The sequence below is a fragment of the Lampris incognitus genome, chromosome 2, assembly GCF_029633865.1.
Source record: "Lampris incognitus isolate fLamInc1 chromosome 2, fLamInc1.hap2, whole genome shotgun sequence".
In the NCBI taxonomy this organism is placed as follows: Eukaryota; Metazoa; Chordata; class Actinopteri; order Lampriformes; family Lampridae; genus Lampris; species Lampris incognitus.
Window position 1 is genome coordinate 152,202,268 of NC_079212.1, and position 22,853 is coordinate 152,225,120.

General features: G+C 44.4%; 1 protein-coding gene across 2 annotated transcripts in view; it reads right to left on the minus strand.

The window, feature by feature from the left end:
- The window catches only part of hgh1 (HGH1 homolog (S. cerevisiae)), a 166,744-nt gene that overhangs the window by 64,152 nt on the left and 79,739 nt on the right, over positions 1-22,853 (minus strand). The window contains exons 6-8 of one of the 2 annotated variants that reach the window (XM_056274367.1): positions 11,923-12,074; positions 11,677-11,777; positions 4,061-4,141 (exon numbers count right to left, since the gene is read on the minus strand). In XM_056274367.1, the coding sequence (XP_056130342.1) occupies positions 4,061-4,141; positions 11,677-11,777; positions 11,923-12,074 (334 nt within the window). The remainder of the gene's footprint in view (positions 1-4,060; positions 4,142-11,676; positions 11,778-11,922; positions 12,075-22,853) is intronic. The other variant, XM_056274366.1, reaches the window with a different exon arrangement.

Sequence of the window (22,853 nt, forward strand, 5' to 3'; positions counted from 1 at the left end):
CTGTAAACCCCAATGTGGAGGCTCCCGTCTTCCCCAATGTGGACGTCACAGTCCAAGAAGGGCAAACTGTTGTTCTTTACGTCTTCCCTTGTGAACTTAATGTTCTTGTCCACTGAGTTGATGTGTTTGGTAAACGCTTGCACCTCTTGTGTTTGGATTTTGACCCATATGTCGCCCACATACGTATCTGAACCAGTGGCTCGGAGGTGTTCCTCTGAAGGAGTTCATGGCCCTGTGTTCTACCTCTTCCATATATAAGTTGGCCACAATGGGCGATACTGGTGAGCCCATCGCACAGCCGTGTTTCTGTCTGTAAAACTGGCCCCTGAATTGGAAATATGTAGTGTTCAGGCAAAGGTCCAGTAGTTGACAAATCTGGTCTGGGCTGAGGTTGATCCTATTGTGGAGAGTGTCGTCCCGTAGCAAACATTGCCCACAGTTTCCATAGCCTCCATGGTTGGGATGCAGGTGAATAACGAGGTCACGTCGTAGGATACCATGGTTTCATCCGGTTCCAGTTTTACGCCTTGGACCTTGTCCACGAAGTCAATGGAGTTTTGGATATGGTGAGGTGTTTCGCCCACTAAAGGGGTCAAGATGTTGGCTATATGTTTGGCAATGTTGTAGGTGACCGAGTTTATGCTGCTGACGATGGGCATGGGGGGGGTTCCATCTTTATGGATCTTAAGGAGTCCATATATGCATGGAATGTTATCTTGTGGGTAGAGCCGGTGGTATTGTATCCGATCAATGGTTCCTCCTTTCTGTAGTTTCTGTAGGTACTCTATTATTTTCCTCTTGTAACCTATAGTAGGATCACGTCTCAGAGCTTCATAGGTGTCGGTGTCACTGAGTAATGACGTGATCTTGGCGTGGTAGTCTGTTGTGTTGAGGATAACCGTGCATCTCCCCTTATCTGCTGGGAGGATAGTGATGTTTTCGTCCTTGCTCAGGGCTGTCATGGCTTTCCTTTCTTCCATGGTTAGGTTGGAAGGAGGGAGTTTCGCATTAGACAGAGCTGCTGATAGCTTTAACCTGAGCTGTTCCGCCTCGGTTTCGTTAGCTTGTTTTTCCTTATGGCTGATTCTGTGGATGTGATGAGGTCAACTATAGGTAGTTGTTTGGGTGTCATGGCGAAGTTCAGTCCTTTGGCTAAGACCTCCTTCTCTGATTGTGAAAGTACCTTGTCCGACAGATTCTTGATCCATCTGTTCTGCATTCCGTTTTGTGTGGGATGTTCGGTCTTTTGTCTCCAGTTAAGTATATCTGCTTGGCTAGTGTTGTTGGTTCGTCGCTGTAAGTTTTGAAACTTCCTTGTCTGCCTTTCTTTGGTTTTGTGGTGTTGAGATAGTTGGGCTTCCTTGGTGAAATCAGTAATTCTCTCCAAGACTGGACCAGGCAAGTGGGATGTTATTTGCTGGAGTAGTTGGTCAGATTTCTCCATCAGCCCTTCAATAGTGAAATGGACCTGTCTCACCCTTTCATTCTGGAGAAGACACAGAATCAACTCCTGAATGAAAGAGTGAGACAGGTCCATTTCACTATTTTATACTAGTTTAAAAAATACCGGATCAAACATCAACTGCTCGTTTTGTTTTACTCAGCCATTATTCAGTCCATCATAACATCTTCTATTACAGTATTACAGTATGGTACGGCGACACAGACAGTCAAACACGGAAAAAACAGCAGCAGATTGTCAACACGGCATCCAAAATCATAGGCAACCCACTTCCTTCAGTTGAATCTCTACGTACTAACCAGGCTGTAAAGCGAGCAAAGAAGATCACCTCCGACCCCTCACATCCTGCTCATCACTTTTTCCAGCTACTTCCCTCAGGGAGGCGCTACAGGTCACCGTCAACTAAGACTAAATGCTTCACAAAGTTTTTTTCCGCTAACCATAAGGACTCTGAATTCCTCCCTATAGTTCCCTCCTCATACACTATTGGCATAAATACCACTAATCACCTGTTATGCCTGAAATGTTTATTTCTGTTATTGTGTAACTGTATTATTCATGATAATATGTGGAGTGTCTGTTGTTGTCCATGTATGTATTGTGATGCAGAGTGTAAAGTGTACCAAAAACAAATTCCACCGGCCTTGGTCATGTGGCTAATAAAATAATCTATATATCTATCTAGCTATCTATCTACAACCATGCAGCAGCCAAATTAAAGTGAAGGAGAAGTTCAGTCAACCACCTGAATGAGCCAGCACTAACTGCCACAAACAGCTCAACAATGCACGATGGAGACAGCCTGGGCCAAAACATCTTCACATGTACTGCCGATGACCACAGTCTTGCACCATCATTGGAGGACATGAGATTTCTTCAGATCATGGAGGCTGAGTTCCATCAGGACAGCTCCAACAGCTGGGTTGGGCCCCTACCTTTCCGGTCACCAAGACAACGGCTGCCTGACAATAGGAAACAAGCACACAACCGCTTTGTCTCATCCCGGTGTACACTGGAAAAACGACCACAGATGAAGACCCATTTCCTGGAGTTCATGGAGAACATGTTCAGCAGAGAACATGCAGAGGTTGCACCGCCCCTGCGTGCTGGTTCCTGCCCTTGTTCGGTGTGTACCATCCCAAAAAAGCCAAACAAGATCCGTGTGGTCTTCGACTCCAGCGCGCCATTTGAAGGAGTGTCACTCAACGATGTCCTGCTCACAGGCCCTGACCTTAACAACAGCCTGCTAGGTGTACTCATGAAGTTCAGCAAGGAGCGGGTGGCCATCACCGCTGACATCAAACACATGTTCCAATGCTTTGTGGAGAAGGAAGACCACAGGGACTTCCCCCGCTTCCTATGGTTTAGGAACAATGACTTTACCTCTGACGTCGTGGACTACAGGATGCGGGTCCACCTCTTTGGCAACAGTAACTCCCCTGCTGTGGCCATGTACGGTTTATGAAGAGCAGCTAAAGAAGCAGAGGCAGACTACAGCAGTGATGCAAAAGAACTCATCGACCATGAGTTCTACGTGGATGACGCTCTAAAGTCCTTCGACACTGAGGAAGAGGCCATCAGTGTTCTCGGGAGAGGCACAGAAGATGCTTGCAGCTTCCAACTGAAAGCAATTGCAGCTGCAGCCTACATTAAGATGCCAAAACACAATGAACAAACTGCAGTTGGCTTTGTCTTTGGAAAGACGAAGCTGGCTCCCCAGCCTGACCTAACAATCCCAAGACTGGAACTGTGCGTGGCCGTACTCACAGTGGAGATTGCTGAGATGATAGTCACAGAGATGGACGTGACATTCAACAACATCACATACTACACAGACAGCAAAGTCGTACTAGGATACATCTACAACCAGTCAAGGAGGTTCTATGTCGACATGCATAATAGGGTTCAGCGTATCCGTCAATCACCATGTTCTGGCCAGTGGAAGTACGTCTATACCGACCTGAACCCAGCCGACATTGGATCAAGATCCGTGTCACCGGCTCTCCTAAGCAGCACAATATGGTTCACAGGACCAGCCTTTCTACAGAATGCATCCTTGCACCTATCTGAACCTCAAGAGACTTACAACCTCATCGACCCTGCTTCCAAATCTGATGTACGTCCCCACATGTTGACAAGTCTCACGCATTTTACCAGGAATGTGGTACACCCTCAATGCCTTGAACGCTTCTCCGAGTTCAACCCCCTCGTCACAGCAGTGGCACACCTGATTCACGTAGCTCGATCTTTCTTTCCTGACACTTGAAGAAAGTGTCAGGGGTGGCACATCTGTCATCCTACAGAGGAAGAGCTGACGAAGGCCAAAGTGTGCATTGTGAAGAGTATCCAGAACGACTGCTATGCAGAAGAGTTCAAGTGTGTGTCTTCGGGACTCAACATCTTATCCTCTAGCAGCTTGTGGAAGTTGCGCCCTGCTGTAGACCATGACGGACTTTTAAGAGTAAGAGGTCGCATAGGACAGTCAAGTCTGAGCACGGACGAGACTCACCCCATCATCATCCCTGGCCAGCATCATCTGGCAGCCCTGCTGGTGCATCACCATCACAAAGCCATGAAACATCAGGGAAGACAACTCACCGAAGGTGCTGTTTGAGCTGCTGGATTCTGGCTGGTAGGGGCAAAACGCTGTATCAGCAGCCTGCTTTTCAAGTGTGCCATCTGTAGGAAGTTACAGAGAAAGAGAGAATATCAGCAAATGGCAGATTTACCAGCCGAACACCTGCAAGTGGCGCCTCCCTTCACCTACGTAGGTGTCTACATCTTTGGGCCATGGGATATCGTCTCACACCAAACAAGAGAAGGACACTCAAACTCTAAACGATGGGCCGTGATGTATTCGTGCAAGTGTTCAGTGCATATTGAAGTTATCAAGGCAATGAGCGCCAGCAGCTTCATCAACGCCTTAAGAAGGTTCTTTGCAGTCAGGGACCCTGCAAAACAGATACGATCTGACTGCGGCAAGAACTTTGTTGGTGCCTCCCGAGAGCTGGACGTGGACAAGACAAGTCAGAGCTTCAATAATATGGAGAAGTACCTGAGCAGACAGAGCTGCACCTGGGTGTTAAATCCTCCCCACACGTCTCACATGGGTGTCACGTGGGAACGCATGATCAGCACTGCTTGTCATATTCTGGACTACATGCTGCTTGAACAGAAAAAATTCAGCTGGAGGACACTGCCGCCCAATGCTCCATCTGGTGGCAGCTCTGTCAACAAAGGGTGCAAAAGTTCGAGGAGGACTGAGGTGATCGACGGGTCAGGAGACGTCTGAAGAGACATGAAGCCAATACCATACCTACACCCCCAGTCAGTGCTCTCACCTGGTCTGTCTGTGGCAAACAGTGTGGATCGCGGATTGGGCTTTACAGCCACAAGAAGACTCACAAGTAACAGAGGCAGGATTGTCATCGTCGGACACGACGGACAACCTTAAGCAGTAAGCATGTGTATGTGTAAATGTAGGTGTGTCTATATGTAGTCATGTGTATGTGGAGATAATAATAATAACAATAATAATAATAATGATAATAATACATTTTATTTGTGGGTGCCTTTCAGAGCACTCAAGGACACCTTACAGAAGACAATAAGAAAAAAAACAAAACAAGCAGCACTGTATCAGACAGCGTAAAATCAAAACAAAGCAGGGTAGACAATAAAAAGTTAACACAACAAGTAAGTATAAAATCATCATCTGCATAAAACTCAATGAAGACTGTATCAGACTGAATATGCCAGTTTGAAAAGGTATGTTTTGAGATGAGATATGAAGGTTGAAAGAGAGTCAATGTTGTGAATGTCTTGTGGGAGAGAGTTTCATGGGCAGGGGGCAGAATGACTGAAGGCTCTAGCCCCCATGGTAGTCAAGCAGGCTGATGGTGTAGTGAGTTGGAGAGCAGAAGAGGATCTGAGAGTGCGGGAGGGTGTGTGGATATGAAAGAGTTCAGAAAGATATGAAGGAGCTCGGTTATTAAGGGCCTTAAAGGTGAGGAGCAGGATCTTGAAGTCAATACGGTATTTAACAGGGAGCCAATGAGTTGCTGAAGGACAGGAGTGATATGATCTATGGAAGGAGTTCTGGTAATGATACGGGCAGCTGAATTCTGGACCAACTGAAGCTTATGAAGACACTTTTGTGGAAGACCAAAGAGGATAGAATTACAGTAGTCAATACGGGATGTAACCAGGGTGTGAGTGAGTATGGCTGTGCTTTTAGGTGTAAGTGATAAGTATGCACACCAAATAACATTGTTTATGTGGGCTTCAAAAGATAATGTGCTGTCCAGGATGACACCAAGACTCTTAACCTGAGGCGATGGGGGAACTATAGAATTGTCAGTAGTAAGAGAAAAACTATCAGTTTCACTATTAAGTTTGAGGAAGTGGTATGAAAACCAGGATTTAATTTCTAGTAAGCAGTCAGAAAGGGAAGTGGGCGGAAGAGCGGAGGTAGGTTTGGTGGATAGTTAAAGCTGGGTGTCAGCCACATAGCAGTGAAATTGAAAGCCAAATTTCCTGCAAATGCAGCCTAGAGATAGTAGGTAAATAATACATAGAAGGGGTCCCAATACAGAGCCCTGGGGAACACCAGTAGTAACAGGAAAGGAATGAGATCTCAGTTTTTTAAGTTGGACAAACTGAGTGCAGCCAGAGAGATATGATCTAAGCCAGTCAAGACGGGGTGCCAGTTATTTCAATTGAAGCTAATCTTTCTAGGAGGATGTTGTATGAGATGGTATCAAAGGCTGCCCTCAGATCAAGGAGGACAAGTATGGTTAAGAGCCCAGAGTTAGCTGCCATGAGCAGATCATTAGTGATCTAGGTGTGTCTATGATGTAGTCATGTGTATGTGAAAATAAAGTGTTTATAATGTAGTCATGTGTATGTGTAAGGTGTGTCTGTGATGTAGTCGTGTATGTGTAGATGTAGTGCTGTCTATGATGTAGTCATGTGTAGATGTAGGTGTGTCTATTATGTAGTCATGTGTATGTGTAGATGAATTTCTGTCTATAATGTAGTCATGTGTATGTAGATGTACACTCACTGGCCACTTTATTAGGTGCACCTTGCTAGTACCGGGTTGGACCCCCTTTTGCCTTCAGAACTGCCTTAATCCTTCGTGGCATAGATTCAACAAGGTACTGGAAACATTCCTCAGAGAGTTTGGTCCATATTGACATGATAGCATCACGCAGTTGCTGCAGATTTGTCGGCTGCACATCCATGATGCGAATCTCCCGGTCCACCACATCCCAAAGGTGCTCTATTGGATTGAGATCTGGTGACTGTGGAGGCCATTTGAGTACAGTGAACTGATTGTCATGTTCAAGAAACCAGTCTGAGATGATTCGAGCTTTATGACATGGCGCGTTAGCCTGCTGGAAGTAGCCATCAGAGGATGGGAACACTGTGGTCATAAAGGGATGGACATAGTCAGCAACAATACTCAGGTAGGCTGTGGCGTTGACACGATGCTCAATTGGTACTAAGGGGCCCAAAGTGTGCCAAGAAAATATCCCCCACACCATTACACCACCACCACCACCAGCCTGAACCGTTGATATAAGGCAGGATGGATCCATGCTTTCATGTTTTTGACGCCAAATTCTGACCCTACCATCCGAATGTCGCAGCAGAAATCGAGACTCATCAGACCAGGCAACGTTTTTCCAATCTTCTATTGTCCAATTTTGGTGAGCCTGTGCGAATTGTAGCCTCAGTTTCCTGTTCTTAGCTGACAGGAGTGGCACCCGGTGTGGTCTTCTGCTGCTGTAGCCCATCTGCCTCAAGGTTCGACGTGTTGTGCGTTCAGAGATGCTGTTCTGCATACCTCAGTTGTAATGAGTGCTTATTTGAGTTACTGTTGCCTTTCTATCAGCTCGAACCAGTCTGGCCATTCTCCTCTGACCTCTTTTCGGACCATTCTCTGTAAACCCTAGAGATGGTTGTGCGTGAAAATCCCAGTAGATCAGCAGTTTCTGAAATACTCAGACTAGCCCGTCTGGCACCAACAACCATGCCACGTTCAAAGTCACTTAAATGACCTTTCTTCCCCATTCTGATGCTCGGTTTGAACTGCAGCAGATCGTCTTGACCATGTCTACATGCCTAAATGCATTGAGTTGCTGCCATGTGATTGACTGATTAGAAATTTGCGTTAACGAGCAGTTGGACAGGTGTGCCTAATAACGTGGCCGGTGAGTGTAGATGTGTCTATGATATAGTCATGTGTATGTGGAGATGTAGGTGTGTCTATGATGTAGTCATGTGTATGTGTAGATGAATTTGTGTCTATAATGTAGTCATTTGTATGTAGATGTAGGTGTGTCTATGATGTAGCCATGTGTATGTCGATGTAGATGTGTCTATGATGTAGCCATGTGTATGTGGAGATGTAGGTGTGTCTATGATGTAGTCATGTGTATGTGGAGATGTAGGTGTGTCTATGATGCAGTCATGTGTATGTGGAGATGTAGGTGCGTCTATGATGCAGTCATGTGTATGTGTAGATGTAGGTGTGTCTATGATGTAGTCATGTGTATGTGTAGATGAATTTGTGTCTATAATGTAGTCATGTGTATGTAGATGTAGATGTGTCTATGATGTAGTCATGTGTATGTGGAGATGTAGGTGTGTCTATGATGTAGTCAGGTGTATGTGGAGATGTAGGTGTGTCTATGATGTAGTCATGTGTATGTGTAGATGAATTTGTGTCTATAATGTAGTCATGCGTATTTGTAAGGTGTGTCTGTGATGTAGTCATGTATATGTGTAGATGAATTTGTGTCTATAATGTAGTCATGTGTATGTAGATGTAGATGTGTCTATGATGTAGCCATGTGTATGTAGATGTAGATGTGTCTATGATGTAGCCATGTGTATGTGGAGATGTAGGTGTGTCTATGATGTAGTCATGCGTATGTGGAGATGTAGATGTGTCTATGATGTAGCCATGTGTATGTGGAGATGTAGGTGTGTCTATGATGTAGTCATGTGTATGTGGAGATGTAGGTGTGTCTATGATGTAGTCATGTGTATGTGGAGATGTAGGTGTGTCTATGATGCAGTCATGTGTATGTGGAGATATAGGTGCGTCTATGATGCAGTCATGTGTATGTGTAGATGTAGGTGTGTCTATGATGCAGTCATGTGTATGTGTAGATGAATTTGTGTCTATAACGTAGTCATGTGTATGTAGATGTAGATGTGTCTATGATGTAGTCGTGTATGTGGAGATGTAGGTGTGTCTATGATGTAGTCATGTGTATGTGGAGATGTAGGTGTGTCTATGATGTAGTCATGTGTATGTGTAGATGAATTTGTGTCTATAATGTAGTCATGTGTATGTAGATGTAGATGTGTCTATGATATAGTCATGTGTATGTGGAGATGTAGGTGTGTCTATGATGTAGTCATGTGTATGTGTAGATGAATTTGTCTATAATGTAGTCATGCGTATGTGTAAGGTGTGTCTGTGATGTAGTCATGTGTATGTGTAGATGAATTTGTGTCTATAATGTAGTCATGTGTATGTAGATGTAGGTGTGTCTATGATGTAGTCATGTGTATGTGGAGATGTAGGTGTGTCTATGATGTAGTCATGTGTATGTGGAGATGTAGGTGTGTCTATGATGTAGTCATGTCATGTGTATGTGTAGAGGAAGTTGTGTCTATAATGTAGTCGTGTAGATGTAGGTGTGTCTATGACAGCGGTCGGGAACCTATGGGTCGCGAGCCATATATGGCTCTTCCGGTGACGGCATATGGCTCCCAGACAATTTTGAGTTGAAAATTATTTTTTTTTCAAAAAAATCAGTTTGGAACTGATTTTAAAATACTTGTGATATTTCTTAATAATACTGTGTCATTTTAAAGTAAACAGAAATTAGTTTTGAAGATAAATTTCACGGGTCACGGGTCACCCGTGGGTCGGGTCGGGAACCAATGGCTCGCGAGCATGTCCGGGTCATTGTAAAGGTGAAGAAATCAATTTTATCAGATAGCCAACTAGTTTATCCGCTTCAACCCTTGTAACGGAAAAGATGGCGAAAAGAAAAAAAGACGATGATTACCGTGCGTTCCAGGCTGCGTGGACAGAGGAATTTGCATTTGTGGAGAGAGCAGGATCTGCGGTATGTCTAATATGCAATGATAAAATTGCATCGATGAAACGGTCAAATATAAAGCGGCACTTCGATACGCACCATGCTTCATTTGCATCAAAATATACAGCGGGGGACAGCAGGAAAAGGGCATGCGAGGAGCTACAGCGGAGAGTGCAGACGAGTCAGCAGCAACTACGTGTGTGGACCAAGCAAGGTGACGGGAATTCCGCTAGCTTTGCGGGGGCTTTGGCAATAGTAAGGAATGGAAAGTCATTCACAGATGGCGAGTATGCCAAAACATTCATGCTTGATGTGGCCAATGAACTGTTTGATGACTTCCCAAATAAAGACAAGATAATCAAACGAATAAAAGACATGCCCCTGTCAGCAAGAACTGTGCACGATCGTAGCATCATGATGGCAAATCAAGTCGAGGAAACACAAATTAAGGACATAAACGCCGGGACATACTTTTCTCTCGCGTTAGATGAGTCAACAGACGTTAGCCATCTATCTCAGTGCAGTATCATTGCCAGGTATGCTGCAGGTGACACACTGCGTGAGGAAAGCTTGGCTGTTTTGCCAATGAAAGGGACAACAAGAGGAGAGGATTTATTCATGTCTTTCATGGAGTTTGCTAAAGAAAAAAAACTACCGATGGATAAACTTATTTCTGTCTGTACTGATGGTGCACCCTGTATGTTGGGGAAGAACAAAGGATTTGTAGCGCTTCTCCGTGAACATGAAAAGAGAGCCATCCTAAGTTTTCATTGCATCCTGCACCAGGAGGCGCTTTGCGCTCAGACGTGTGGCCAGGAGCTTGGCGAGGTGATGTCTCTGGTCATTCGAGTGGTCAACTTTATTGTTGCCCGAGCTTTAAATGATCGCCAGTTTAAAGCTCTGTTAGAAGAAGTTGGGAATCATTATCCCGGTCTGCTTTTACACAGCAACGTGCGTTGGTTGTCAAGGGGGAAGGTGCTCAGCCATTTTGCAGCTTGCCTGAGTGAAATCCGGACTTTTCTTGAAATGAAAGGCGTCAAGCATCCTGAGCTAGACAACACTGACTGGCTCCTGCAGTTTCACTATCTCGTGGACATAACTGGCCATCTGAACCAGCTCAATGTGAAAATGCAAGGTATTGGAAATACAATCTCATCCCTTCAACAAGCAGTGTTTGCATTTGAAAGCAAGCTGGAAGTCTTTCTCAGGGACATTGAAACAGGTCGTCTTCTGCATTTTGAAAGACTGCAACAATTTAGAGATGCATGCTTAGCAAGTGACTCCACTCAACATCTGGATCTCCAGCAGCTAGCTGGCTTTACGTTCAATCTCCTGCAGTCATTCAAAGCACGTTTTGGAGAATTTCGTGCGCGCACTGGTCTTTTCAAGTTCATCACTCATCCACATGAGTGTGCAGTGGACAAAATCGACCTGACATGCATCCCCGGGGTCTCTATCGGAGACTTTGAGCTGGAAGTTGCTGACCTGAAGGCATCAGACATGTGGATGAGTAAGTTCAAGTCACTTAATGGAGAGTTGGAAAGTCTTGCGCGACAGCGAGCAGAGCTGGCGAGGGAACACAAGTGAACAGAAATTAAAAATCTTCAACCTGAAGACCAGCTGATTCTTAAAACTTGGAACGAGCTTCCTGTGACATACCACACAATGCAGCATGTGAGTATTGCCGTATTGACCATGTTTGGCTCTACATATGCATGTGAACAGTCTTTCTCGCATATGAGGAACATTAAGACCAACCTACGCTCACGTTTAACTGATGGAAGCCTCAACGCCTGCATGAAGCTCAACCTCACCACGTATGAACCAGACTACAAGGCCATCAGCAAAACCATGCAGCACCAGAAGTCGCATTAAAAGTAAGACATATTTAATTTATTATACGTTAAAAATACTATATGGCTCTCAATGAAATATATTTAGAAATATTTGGCTTTTATGGCTCTCCCAGTCAAAAAGGTTCCCGACCCCTGGTCTATGATGTAGCTATGTGTATGTGGAGATGTAGGTGTATTTATGATGTAGTCATGTGTATGTGGAGATGTAGGAGTGTAGATGTGAGGCTCTTACTATAATCAAAGCAGCAGTTACGAAGGGTTCCGATGACTCCTCCCCTCCTCACTGTGGACATCTGGTACTGAGTGTAAGGTAACAACCTCTGGACCACACACCTACAACACACATAATTAGAAACCAACACACACACACAAACACAAACACACAAACACACACACACACACACACACACACACACACACACACACACACACACACACACACACACACACACACACACACACACACACACACACACACCTTTCCTTGTCCAGTATGTAGATTCTGGCCTCTGGAAGTTGTGTGAGGTTGGACAACAGAGGTCCCAGGTAGTGGAGAGAAGCCAACTTGTTGTACCCTTCAGAACAGAAAATGTCCACCAACTGGGATAGACTGAGTCCCTCCTGCATAACCTATCAGAGAACATAAACAAAACGTTTATGAAACCATTTAAAACATGGCCCTGTCCCAGTGTGACTGTTCAAATCCTAACTCTATCCTATAAATGCTGGGGTCTACCAGATCTGTTCTAATCCTAATCTATCCTATAAATGCTGGGGTCGACCAGATCTGGGGGTGAAGAACCTGGGTTACATGACATGATTTGATGAGTTACACATCTGATGACCTTAAACGTGCTTAACATTATAAAAAGACTCAACCTAATATTGACAGTAGATATATAATTTGAGTAAGACTTGAAATTAATAAGTGTTTAACAATTACACGTATGCCTGTGGACATACCCCCCCCCTCCCACACACCAAATAAAAAACAAAACAAAACAAACAGTTGAGCATTTGATGGCGAACTATACAAATTGGATGTTTTTTGTTTTCGTTATTTTTTTAATTTTGGGGATTTTTCTCCCCAGTTGTATCCAGCCAATTACCCCACTGTTTCGAGCTGTCCCGGTCGCTGCCCCACCCTCTCTGCCGATCTGGGGAGGGCTGCGGACTACCACATGCCTCCTCCAATACATGTCACGTCACCAGCCGCTTCTTTTCACCTGACAGTGGGGAGTTTCACCAGGGGGACGTAGCACATGGTAGGATCATGCAGTTCCTCCAGTTCCCCCTCCACCTAAACGGGCGCCCCAACCGACCGAAGAAGGCGCTACTGCAGCGACCAGGACACATTCAGCTTCCCACCCACAGACACAGCCAATTGTGTCTGTAGGGACGCCCGACCAAGCCAGAAGTAACACGGGGACCAGAACCGGCGATGCCCATGTTGGTAGGTAACGGAATAGACCGTTATGCTACCTGGATGCCCCGGCAATCTGGATGTTTACCTAATCCAATTTGGCCAGATGATTTAACTGAGTAAAATTAAAGTAAGTAAATTGAGTAAATTACACTCAATTTACTTACTTTACACAACCCAGCCACTGAGGATGCACAAGCCAGTGCATTCTTAGTGCCGGTCCTAAGCCCGGATAAATGGGGAGGGTTGCGTCAGGAAGGGCATCCGGCGTAAAATCTTTGCCAAATCAAATATGCGGCTCATAAATAAGATTTCCATACCGGATCGGTCGAGGCCCGGGTTACCAATGACCACCACCGGTACTGTTAACCAGCAGGGTGCCGGTGGAAACTATGCTACTGTTGCGTGAAGGAGAAGGAGGAGAGGGGGAAGGCATGTCCAAAGGCAGCGAGAGAGGAGGAAGGATAGGAGTGTGGAGGTGAGAGTTGGAACTTTGAATGTTGGCACTATGACTGGTAAAGGGAGAGAGCTGGCTGATATGATGGAGAGAAGAAAGGTAGGCATACTGTGTGTGCAAGAGACCAGGTGGAAGGGGTGTAAGGCCAGGAGTATCATAGGTGGGTTCAAACTCTTCTACCATGGTGCGAATGGGAGGAGAAATGAGGTAGGGGTAATTCTGAAGGAAGAGTAGGTCAAGAGCGTGCTGGAGGTGAAGAGAGTGTCAGACAGAGTGATGAGTATGAAGCTGGAAATCGAAGGTGTATTGAGGAATGTTATCAGTGCATATGCCTCACAAGTTGGGTGTGAGATGGAAGAGAAAGAATAATTCTGGAGTGAGTTGGATGAAGTGGTGGAGAGGGTACTCAAGGAGGAGAGAGTGGTGATTGGAGTGGACGTCAATAGGCATGTTGGTACAAGAGAATAAAATTCTTGTGTTTTGGCTCCTCAACACTGCAGCAACTATAGCAATTAAATAACAACGAAACAAAACAAAAAAGCAGTAAAAATAATAGTGTGTAGTGTATGTAAGGTGCTGTGTGTGTGTGTATGTGTAGGCTCAGCCTTAATAAATGTGGATATGTGTGTGTGTGTGTGTGTCTGTGTATGCTAAGCTATGTGTCTGTGTGTGTGTGTGTAAACCGATGATCCGCTGAAGACCATAGGTCAGTACCAGTCAGTCCGGCACCAAGCTTAGTGTCTTAATTTTTCACCCTTCGCCTGGTCCTCAAGTGAGTCTGCATGCATGGCCACACGAGGGCGCCAGTGTGCATCGCTTGCTCACGTGCTGATCTGTCTATTGTCTCTGACATACTGATGATTGTCACTTGTCTGTGAGTTTGTGTATGGTCTGCGTAGATTGTAAAACTGAATTGCACTTCTGGGATAAATAAAGTTGTCTGAATCTGAATTTAATGTTCTTTGGTCAAAAGCCTGGTTGCCTGGTGGAAAAAGCTGTTCTAGAGCCTACTGGTCTGGACTGCTTTTTCCACCAAGCAACCAGGCTTTTTAACAAAGAACATTGACAACACTAAGCCTGGTGCTGGACTGACTGGTACTGAAGAGTTGGTACTGGTATTGGTGAGGAGGTGATGGGCAGGTATGGTGCCAAGAAGTGAAATGTGGAAGGACAGATGGTAGTGGATTTTGTAAAAAGGATGGAAATGGCTGTGGTGAATACATATTTCAAGAAGAGGGAGGAACACAGGGTGACATATAAGAGTGGAGGAAAGTGCACACAGGTGGACTATATCTTATGTTGGAGGCGCGATCTAAAAGGGATTGGAGACTGCAAGGTGGTGACAGGGGAGAACGTAGCCAGGCAGCATTGGATGGTGGTCCGTAGGATGACTTTGAGGACCAAGAAGAAGAAGAGAGTGAAGGCAAAGCCAAAGATCAAATGGTGGAAGTTGAAGAAGGAAGATTGTTGTGTGGAGTTCAGGCAGGAGGTAAGACAGGCACTGGGTGGTAGTGAAGAGTTGCCGGATGGCTGGGCAACCACTGCAGAAATAGTGAGGGAGACAGCTAGGAAGGTACTTGGTGTGTCATCAGGACAGAGGAAGGAAGACAAGGAGGCTGGGTGGTGGAATGAGGAAGTACAGCAAAGTATACAGAGGAAGAGGTTGGCAAAGAAGAAGTGGGATAGTCAGAGATGAAGAAAGCATACAGGAGTACAAGGAGATGCAGTGTAAAGTGAAGAGAGAGGTGGCAAAGGTAAAGGAAATGGCGTATGGTGAGTTGTGTGACAGGATAGACACTGAGGAAGGAGAAAAGGACTTATACTGATTGGCTAGACAGAGGGACCGAGCTGGGAAGGATGTGCAGCAGGTTAGGGCGATCAACGATAGAGATGGAAATGTGCTGACAAGTGAGGAGAGTGTGTTGAGAAGGTGGAAGGAGTACTTTGAGGGGCTGATAAATGAAGAAAATGAGAGAGAGAAGGTTGGATGATGTGGGGATAGTGAATCAGGAAGTGCGGTGGATTAGCAAGGAGGAACTGAGGGCAGCTATGAAGAGGATGAAGAGTGGAAGGGCAGTTGGTCCTGCTGGCATACCTGTGGAGGCATGGAGATGTTTAGGAGAGATGGCAGTGGGGTTTTTAACCCCACTGCCATCTCTCCTAATAGTTTAACACAATAGTTTAACACGATCTTGGAAAGTAAGAGGATGCCTGAGGTGGGGAGAAAAAGCATACTGGTACCGATTTTCAAGAATAAGGGTTATGTGCAGAACTGTAGCAACTAACTCACTCACTCACTCATCCAGTGTTTTCCTTATGGGCGCTAGCTGCTCGCGCTGCCTGACTGATGATGTTGCCCCATCTGTCCCTGTCCCTTATGGCGTTGAAAATTTCAGCCATAGAGTGTCCTGTGCATTCCTTTAAATTGTCCATATACTTCATCCTGTGGCAGCCACGTCCTCATTTACCCTCCATCTTCCCTTGTATTATGTCTCTTGTGAGAGAGCATTTTTTGTTTTGGCTAGAATGACCACAGAAGCTCATCTTTCTTTTAACAATGGCACTGTATAGTTCTCGTTTGACGCCAAGTTGTTGTAGGATGCTTTGATTGGTTCTTTTCTCTCACCAGTTGATGTTTAAGAGTCTTTGGTAGAACCACATTTCAGCAGATTGTAGTCTATCTTTATCTTTTTGTCTCAATGTCCAGCCTTCTGCCCCATATGTCACTGTAGGCCATATTATTTGCCTTTAGAATTTTTATTCTTATTTTGTTGGATAGTTTTTGTCTTTCCAGATATTTTTCAGTTCAGTCATTTTGGTTTTTGCAATAGCAATACATGCTTGGATATCTTTGGAACAGTAGCCATCATGAGATTTTAAGGAGCCCAGATATTTGAAATTTCCAACTCTTTGAAGTTCTTCGCCTTCTATTTTGATGGGTTGGTATGTGCCTTTCCCACTGTGCATTAGTTTGGTCTTTTTTTGCATTTAATTTCATATTCTTTAGCTTGTCTTTGTTGTTTATGTTGTTGAGAAGGTTCGTTATTTCTTGATAGTTGTTTCCACAGAGAGCCGTGTCGTCTGCGTATCTCAGGTTTGATATTTTTCTGCCTCTGACTTTGATTCCTGAATTCTCGACTTCTGCTTCTCTCATGATCTGTTCAGTGTAGATACTGAAGAGATGAGGAGAGAGGCTGCATCCTTGACGAACGCCGTTTTGAATTTTGAAGAGGCTTGTGTGGTTGTTGTTCCAACGGATAACAGCTTCTTGGTCTTTGTATAGCGATGCTATGAGCGATATGAGATGAGGTGGAAAGCCCATATTCTCCATTGCGTCAAAGAGTTTTGCATGACTTACATTATCAAAAGCCTTACTGTAGTCTATGAAAACTATGTACCCCTCTTTTTCATTGTATTCATTTATCTTCTCAGGACTTGTAACGCGCATGGCATATCAGCTGTTCCTTTTCCGGCTCGGAAACCAGCTTGTTCTTCTGCAATTTCAGTCGCTATTTTGTTCTTCAGTCTGTTTAAAATTATATAAAGTAAACTTTTGCTTGTGTGGCTAATAAGACCTATGGTCTGGTAATTTGAGCATTCTTTTGGGTCGCCTGATTTGTAGAGCATGACAGATTCTTGCTTTTTCCATTCTTGTGGCCACTCTTGTTTTTGCCAAATTTTGGTGCATAGCAGGTAAATGGCCTGTTTTCCTAAGTTTCCAGACTGTATAATTAGTTCAGCAGGTATGTTGTCTAAACCTGGTGATTTGCCTGCTTTAAGATGTTTTATAGCATCCTCTATTTTGTTCATAAGTGGTGCAGGTTCAAGTTCTATTTTTACTTCTGCTATGATTGGGCTGACTTCATTTTGCGGGAGGCAAAAAAGCTTTTCTCCATATTCTTTCCATCTGTTCACGACTTTTTCATTTTCATTTAGTGTTCTTGTCTTTGTCCTTCACACATAGTTGGTTAGGTGAAAAGAGTTTTCATTTCGCAGATTTGATTTGATCAAAGAATTCTTTTGATTTGTTCTCTTTGCTGAATTCTGTAATCTTCTGGCATTCCTGTTCCAGCCAAGTATGCTTATCTTGCCGAATATGTCGCTGTACTTTTATTTTGAGATTTTTCTATTCCTTTAAATTGTTGCTTATTCTAACCTTTCTCTTTTGTTCTGCAGTTTTTTACAGTTTCATTGCTTATCCGTGGCTTTGTCTTTTTTCGTTTCTTGTTTCCCTAATGTTGTGTCTGCAGCAGGCAAATATATAGATTTGATTCTTTGCCATAATTCCTCGGGTGGTGCCTCTTCTGAGATGGTTGTGAGGAGAGTTTAAAATTTGGAAATTCATCTTTATGCTTTCATCTTTCCGTTTTTCTACATCATGTCTTAGCATGGGCACTGTTGCTTGTGCTTTGAATGTTGTGATTCTAACTTTTGCGCAAACCAAGATGTGGTTGGTGTATTGTTATGTTTTTACTTCTGTATTAATTGTTTGTTTGCCTGCCCAGGGACTGCAGATGCAAATTAGCTGCCAGCTAACTCCGGTGCAATTGTAAAATTGTGCGTTGTACCTGTCAAATAAACAATAAACTTAAACTTAAACAATCTGCTCCTGGTCGATTTTTGCAGTTGAGAAAAGATGTCATCCAAACTCTATTTACCAAAATGTAGTCAATCTGGTTTCTTGATTGTTGATCAGGTGAATCCCATGTATAGCATCTTCTTGGATGGTGTTTAAATATTGTATTTGTGATGGTCATTTTGTTTGCTTGACAGAAAATCAAATTCTCCTCTGTCGTTGTGTTGTCCTAGGCCATACGGTCCGAGACCGCTGTTCCTCTGTTCACCTTCTCCAACTTTTGCGTTGAAATCTCCCATAATTATGAGTGGGTCTTTTTCCTTCAGGGAGTCTTTGACTGTTTGTAGCTGGGCATAAAAATCCTCTACTACTTCTTCTGTGCTCTGAGAGGCTAGTGCGTAGACTTGGATAAGTGTTGTTTTTGTTGGTCTTGTGTCAAGCTTTACCATAAGGATACGATCATATATTGGATCATAGCTTATTAGGCTTTTCTTAGTCTTGGGATCTAAAATGATTGCCACTCGATTACGTCCGCCCTTGTCATTTCCACTGTATATGATGCAGTGTTCATTTGATTCAAAATGGCTACTGCCACTCCATCTGATTTCTGATAGTCATATAATGTCCATTTTGAAGTGTTCTAATTCCTTTAAGAGCAGGTACAATTTTCCAGAGTCCAATAAAGTCCTAACATTCCATGTTCCTACGTTTAAAATTTTGTGTTTCCTACACGAGAGACCTCTCTCTTGAGATGAGTTCTAACAGGGGTCAGATGTAGCGCTCCCTGCTGGTTTTGGCTCTACTTCATCATTACTTGTATTCGCTCCTCCCTGGGATGTCCCCTCTCCAGCTGAAAAATCCTGGTTGACTCTGGGGGTCTCAATCAACCCAGAATATCTGTTGTTTTTCTTATTTTTGACCATGACATGCGTGAGTTTTGGGCAAAGAATAAAACCAGTAGTTTGCTATTGCTTTCTGGAGTGGCAGTGCATGTACTGTGCATAGGCCCTGGCCATTGTTCCACTGGAATCTTCTGCCCACAGCTGTGATGACAAAAGCTGCTACCAAAACTGCTTCTGCCACCTTCTGACATTATCCGTCCCCTGCTTACCAGGGCTTGGTGTGTGTACCCTTTAATCTGTCCTCTCCCCCGGCGACCTGTCCAGTTTGGTTGCACCTGCCAGGGGCACTAGTCCCCCGCTGGCATAGCTCCCGGGATCGTAAGGACACGCAAGCCTCTCCGCCAAAACAAGGCAGACTGTAGCAACTACAGAGGTATAAAGTTGACCAGCCACAGCAGGAAGATATGGGAAAGAGTAATAGAAGCTAGGTTCAGAGGAGAGGTGATGATCGGCGAGCAGCAGTATGGTTTCATGCCACAAAAGAGCACTACAGATGTGATGTTTGCTTTGAGAATGTTGATGGAGAAGTATAGAGAAGGCCAGAAGGAGTTACATTGTGTCTTTGTGGATTTAGAGAAAGCATATGACAGGGTGCCGAGAGAGGAGGTGTGGTACTGTATGAGGAAGTCGGGAGTTGCAGAGAAGTATGTAGGAGTGGTGCAGGATATGTACGAGGGCAGTGTGACAGCGGTAAGGTGTGCAGTTCGAATGACAGATGGGTTCGTGGTGGAGGTGGGATTACATCAAGGATCTGCTATGAGCCCTTTCTTGTTTGTAATGGTGATGGACAGGTTGACGGATGAGATCAGGCAGAAGTCTCCGTGGACTATGATGTTTGCGGATGACATTTTGGTCTGTAGTGCGAGTAGGGTGCAGGTTGAGGAGAGCCTGGAGAGGTAGAGGTATGCACTGGAAAGAAGAGGAATGAAAGTCAGTAGGAGCAAGACGGAATACCTACGCATGAATGAGAGGGAGGACAGTGGAATGGTGAGGATGCAAGGAGTGGAGGTGATGAAGGCATATGAGTTTAAATACTTGGGGTCAACTGAACAAAGTAACAGGGAGTGCAGAAGAGAGGTGAAGAAGAGAGTGCAGGCAGGGTGGAGTGGGTGGAGAACAGCTTCAGGAGTGATTTGTGACAGAAGGGCACCAGCAAGAGTTAAAGGGAAGGTTTACAAGATGGTTGTGAGATCAGCTATGTTATATGGTGTGAAGACAGAGGCAGTGATGAAAAGACAGGAGGTGGAGCTGGAGGTGGCAGAGTTGAACATGCTAAGATTTTCATTGGGAATGATGAAGTAGGTTCTGCCCACTTCCACCGAGTTGACTGATCATTGCCAGCTTTTTCCAGCTTGTGCCTTCGTGAGCGGCGGCTTCCTGAGATCGAAAACTTTTATTATTTTTTCTACTAATTCTTTATATTCTGCTCTAACCTCCTCATTTTGTTCTGATTTAGCTATTTTCTGTGCTTAGTTCACTTATCGCTAGATCCTCTAGTTTCTTTCTTATACAAATCTTGTGTTTGGTAGGTAGCTTCTTGTTCCCAGTTTGTTACTAGCTTTGAGCTTAGCCTAGCTTAGCAGTTAGCTCTATTACATTCGCAGTCAAAGCAGCCTCATTAAAACGATAGTTTGTGGTGACTGCTCCGTAGTTACAGACAGGTTGTCTCTACTAGAGAGACGTGTCTGTAAGTTAGAGCAGCTGCTTTCGGCTAGGATTACGTTAGACGTGACAGCCACTCCAGATAGCCTTAGCCCCGGGCCTGACAGCAGGCCTGCTATTGTTAGCACTAGCTCAGTAGCCCCGGGCCTGACAGCAGGCCTGCTATTGTTAGCACTAGCTCAGCGTCGTCGGCAGATGCGGCGGAGTTTGTCTCTGTTTACCGGCATGGGAAGGCTTGAAAGAGCAAGCCACTGGTCGTGTGGCCTGGCCTGCAGTCACCTCTCCCGACTGCAAACCAGTTTTCACCACTCACCAGTCGTGTTGGTAGTCCTATCGGCCATCGTGCTTATCCCTCACTCTGTCGACAGAGTAAAGCAACGCACGCTAGTGATAGGAGACTCCATTACCCGCAATGTTAGATTAGCTTCGCCAGCCTTGGTTCACTGTTTACCCGGGGCCAGAGTCTCCGACATAGAAGCTAATCTTAGGGTGCTGGCATCATGGAGGGAGAGTCAGGGAACCCAGGCACACAGCACCACTACTTTCAGCAACATTGTTATTCATGTCAGCACCAATAATGCTAGGATGAGGCAATCAGAGATCACAAAAGCCAGCCTAGTCAGAATGCTTGAGTTTGCCAGAAAGATGTGTCAGCATCGATTGATTGTCTCTGGTCCCTTACCTGTGAGGAGTAATGATGAGATGTACAGTAGGCTCACCTCAATGAACCGCTGGCTGGCTCGTTACTGTAATGAGCAGGGATTCGGCTTCGTTGATAACTGGCCTTCTTTCTGGGGCCGCCCTTACCTGCTGAAAGTGGACGGCATTCACCCTACTGGGGACGGCGCTGCTCTTTTGTCTAGCAATATAGATAGCTGTTTACGTTTACTTTGACACTAGGGACTTATCATTCAGCAGGTTGCAGGTGATTAGAGAGTCTGCTAGGTTTAAATCTAGTGCGGATGTGGAGTCAAGTAGTTTAATTAATGTTAGTCAGGGAACTTCTCATAGTGTAGATTATCAGTCTGATAGCTTGGTCTATAACATTGAGACTGTCTCCCTACCCTGCTGTATTGCTCCCAAGCTCTCCTCTCCTAAACGTGTGAATCACAATAATCTAGTAATTATTCCTACCACTGGTAGTGGTGAGATGTACAACAAAGTACCTAATAATCTACAAAACCAAACAGCTAATGTTATCAAGAATGTGACCACATATCGTCCAAAGCGTTGGTTGCCAAAACTCTCAACAAGGTGTCTAATTCCAATTAATCTTTCACCTATTAGTAGCTCTAAAGCTCTGCCTACTACTGATCACTTCCAGAAGATGCTTAAATTTGGTTTCATAAATATCAGATCACTGTCTACCAAAGCCTTACTAATAAATTATCTGATTCTTGAACATAGTTTCGATATGACTGGGTTATGTGAAACATGGCTGAAACCAAATGTTTTCCTTCCCTTAAATTAAGTTTCCCCACCTGACTATACTTATGCCCATGTAGCACGGGCAAATAAACAAGGTGGGGGTACTGCCTTAATATATAAATCTATTTTCAATCTGACTTCTAGACTTGAATCTAAATTCCAGTCTTTTGAGTCTCTTGTTCTTGGTCCATCTCACTCAGCCATGAATAGACTCGGCTCAGTCCAAATTGTGATACGCTATTGGCCTCCTGGCTGTTACTCATTATTTATTGAAGAATTTGGAGAATTTGTCTCAGTCCTTATTACTCACTCCGATGAGATTCTAATTCTTGGTGATTTCAATATTCATCTGAATAAGTCTGCTGATCCTCTAAGTAAAGCCTTTCTGGCACTAGTTGATAGTTTTGGGTTCACTCAGTTTGTTCAAGAGTCGACTCATTGCAGTGGTAACACCCTTGATTTGGTTTTATCTAAAGGAATAGCTGTTTCTGATCTGAATGTCTTACCAACCACATCTGCAGTGTCAGATCATTTTCTCATCAAATTTGAAGCATTATTGGCCTGTCCAGTTAATGTCAGCACAGATGTAATTGCCACTCGCCATATCGGTCCCACCACTGTAGCTGCATTTGGCCAGCAGCTGCCTTAAGTCTTGGCTCCTTTCACTGTGGTAAATGACCCTGTTGAAAATTTCACTAGTGACTTAAATGTGGCCCTCTCTAGTCTCCTCGATTCAGTTGCATCTCTCAAAACCAGAGCTAGGCAACTAAAGAGGCCTACACCCTGGTTTAATGATGAGACACGTGCTCTTAAGCAGACCTGCAAGAGACTGGAACGTAAATGGCAAAAATCAAAATTGGAAGTTTTTTACCTATCGTGGCACGAGTGTTTATTGAAATACAAGTGTGCTTTATCTACTGCAAAAACAGCGTATCTCTCTCACTTAATAAATACTAATAAA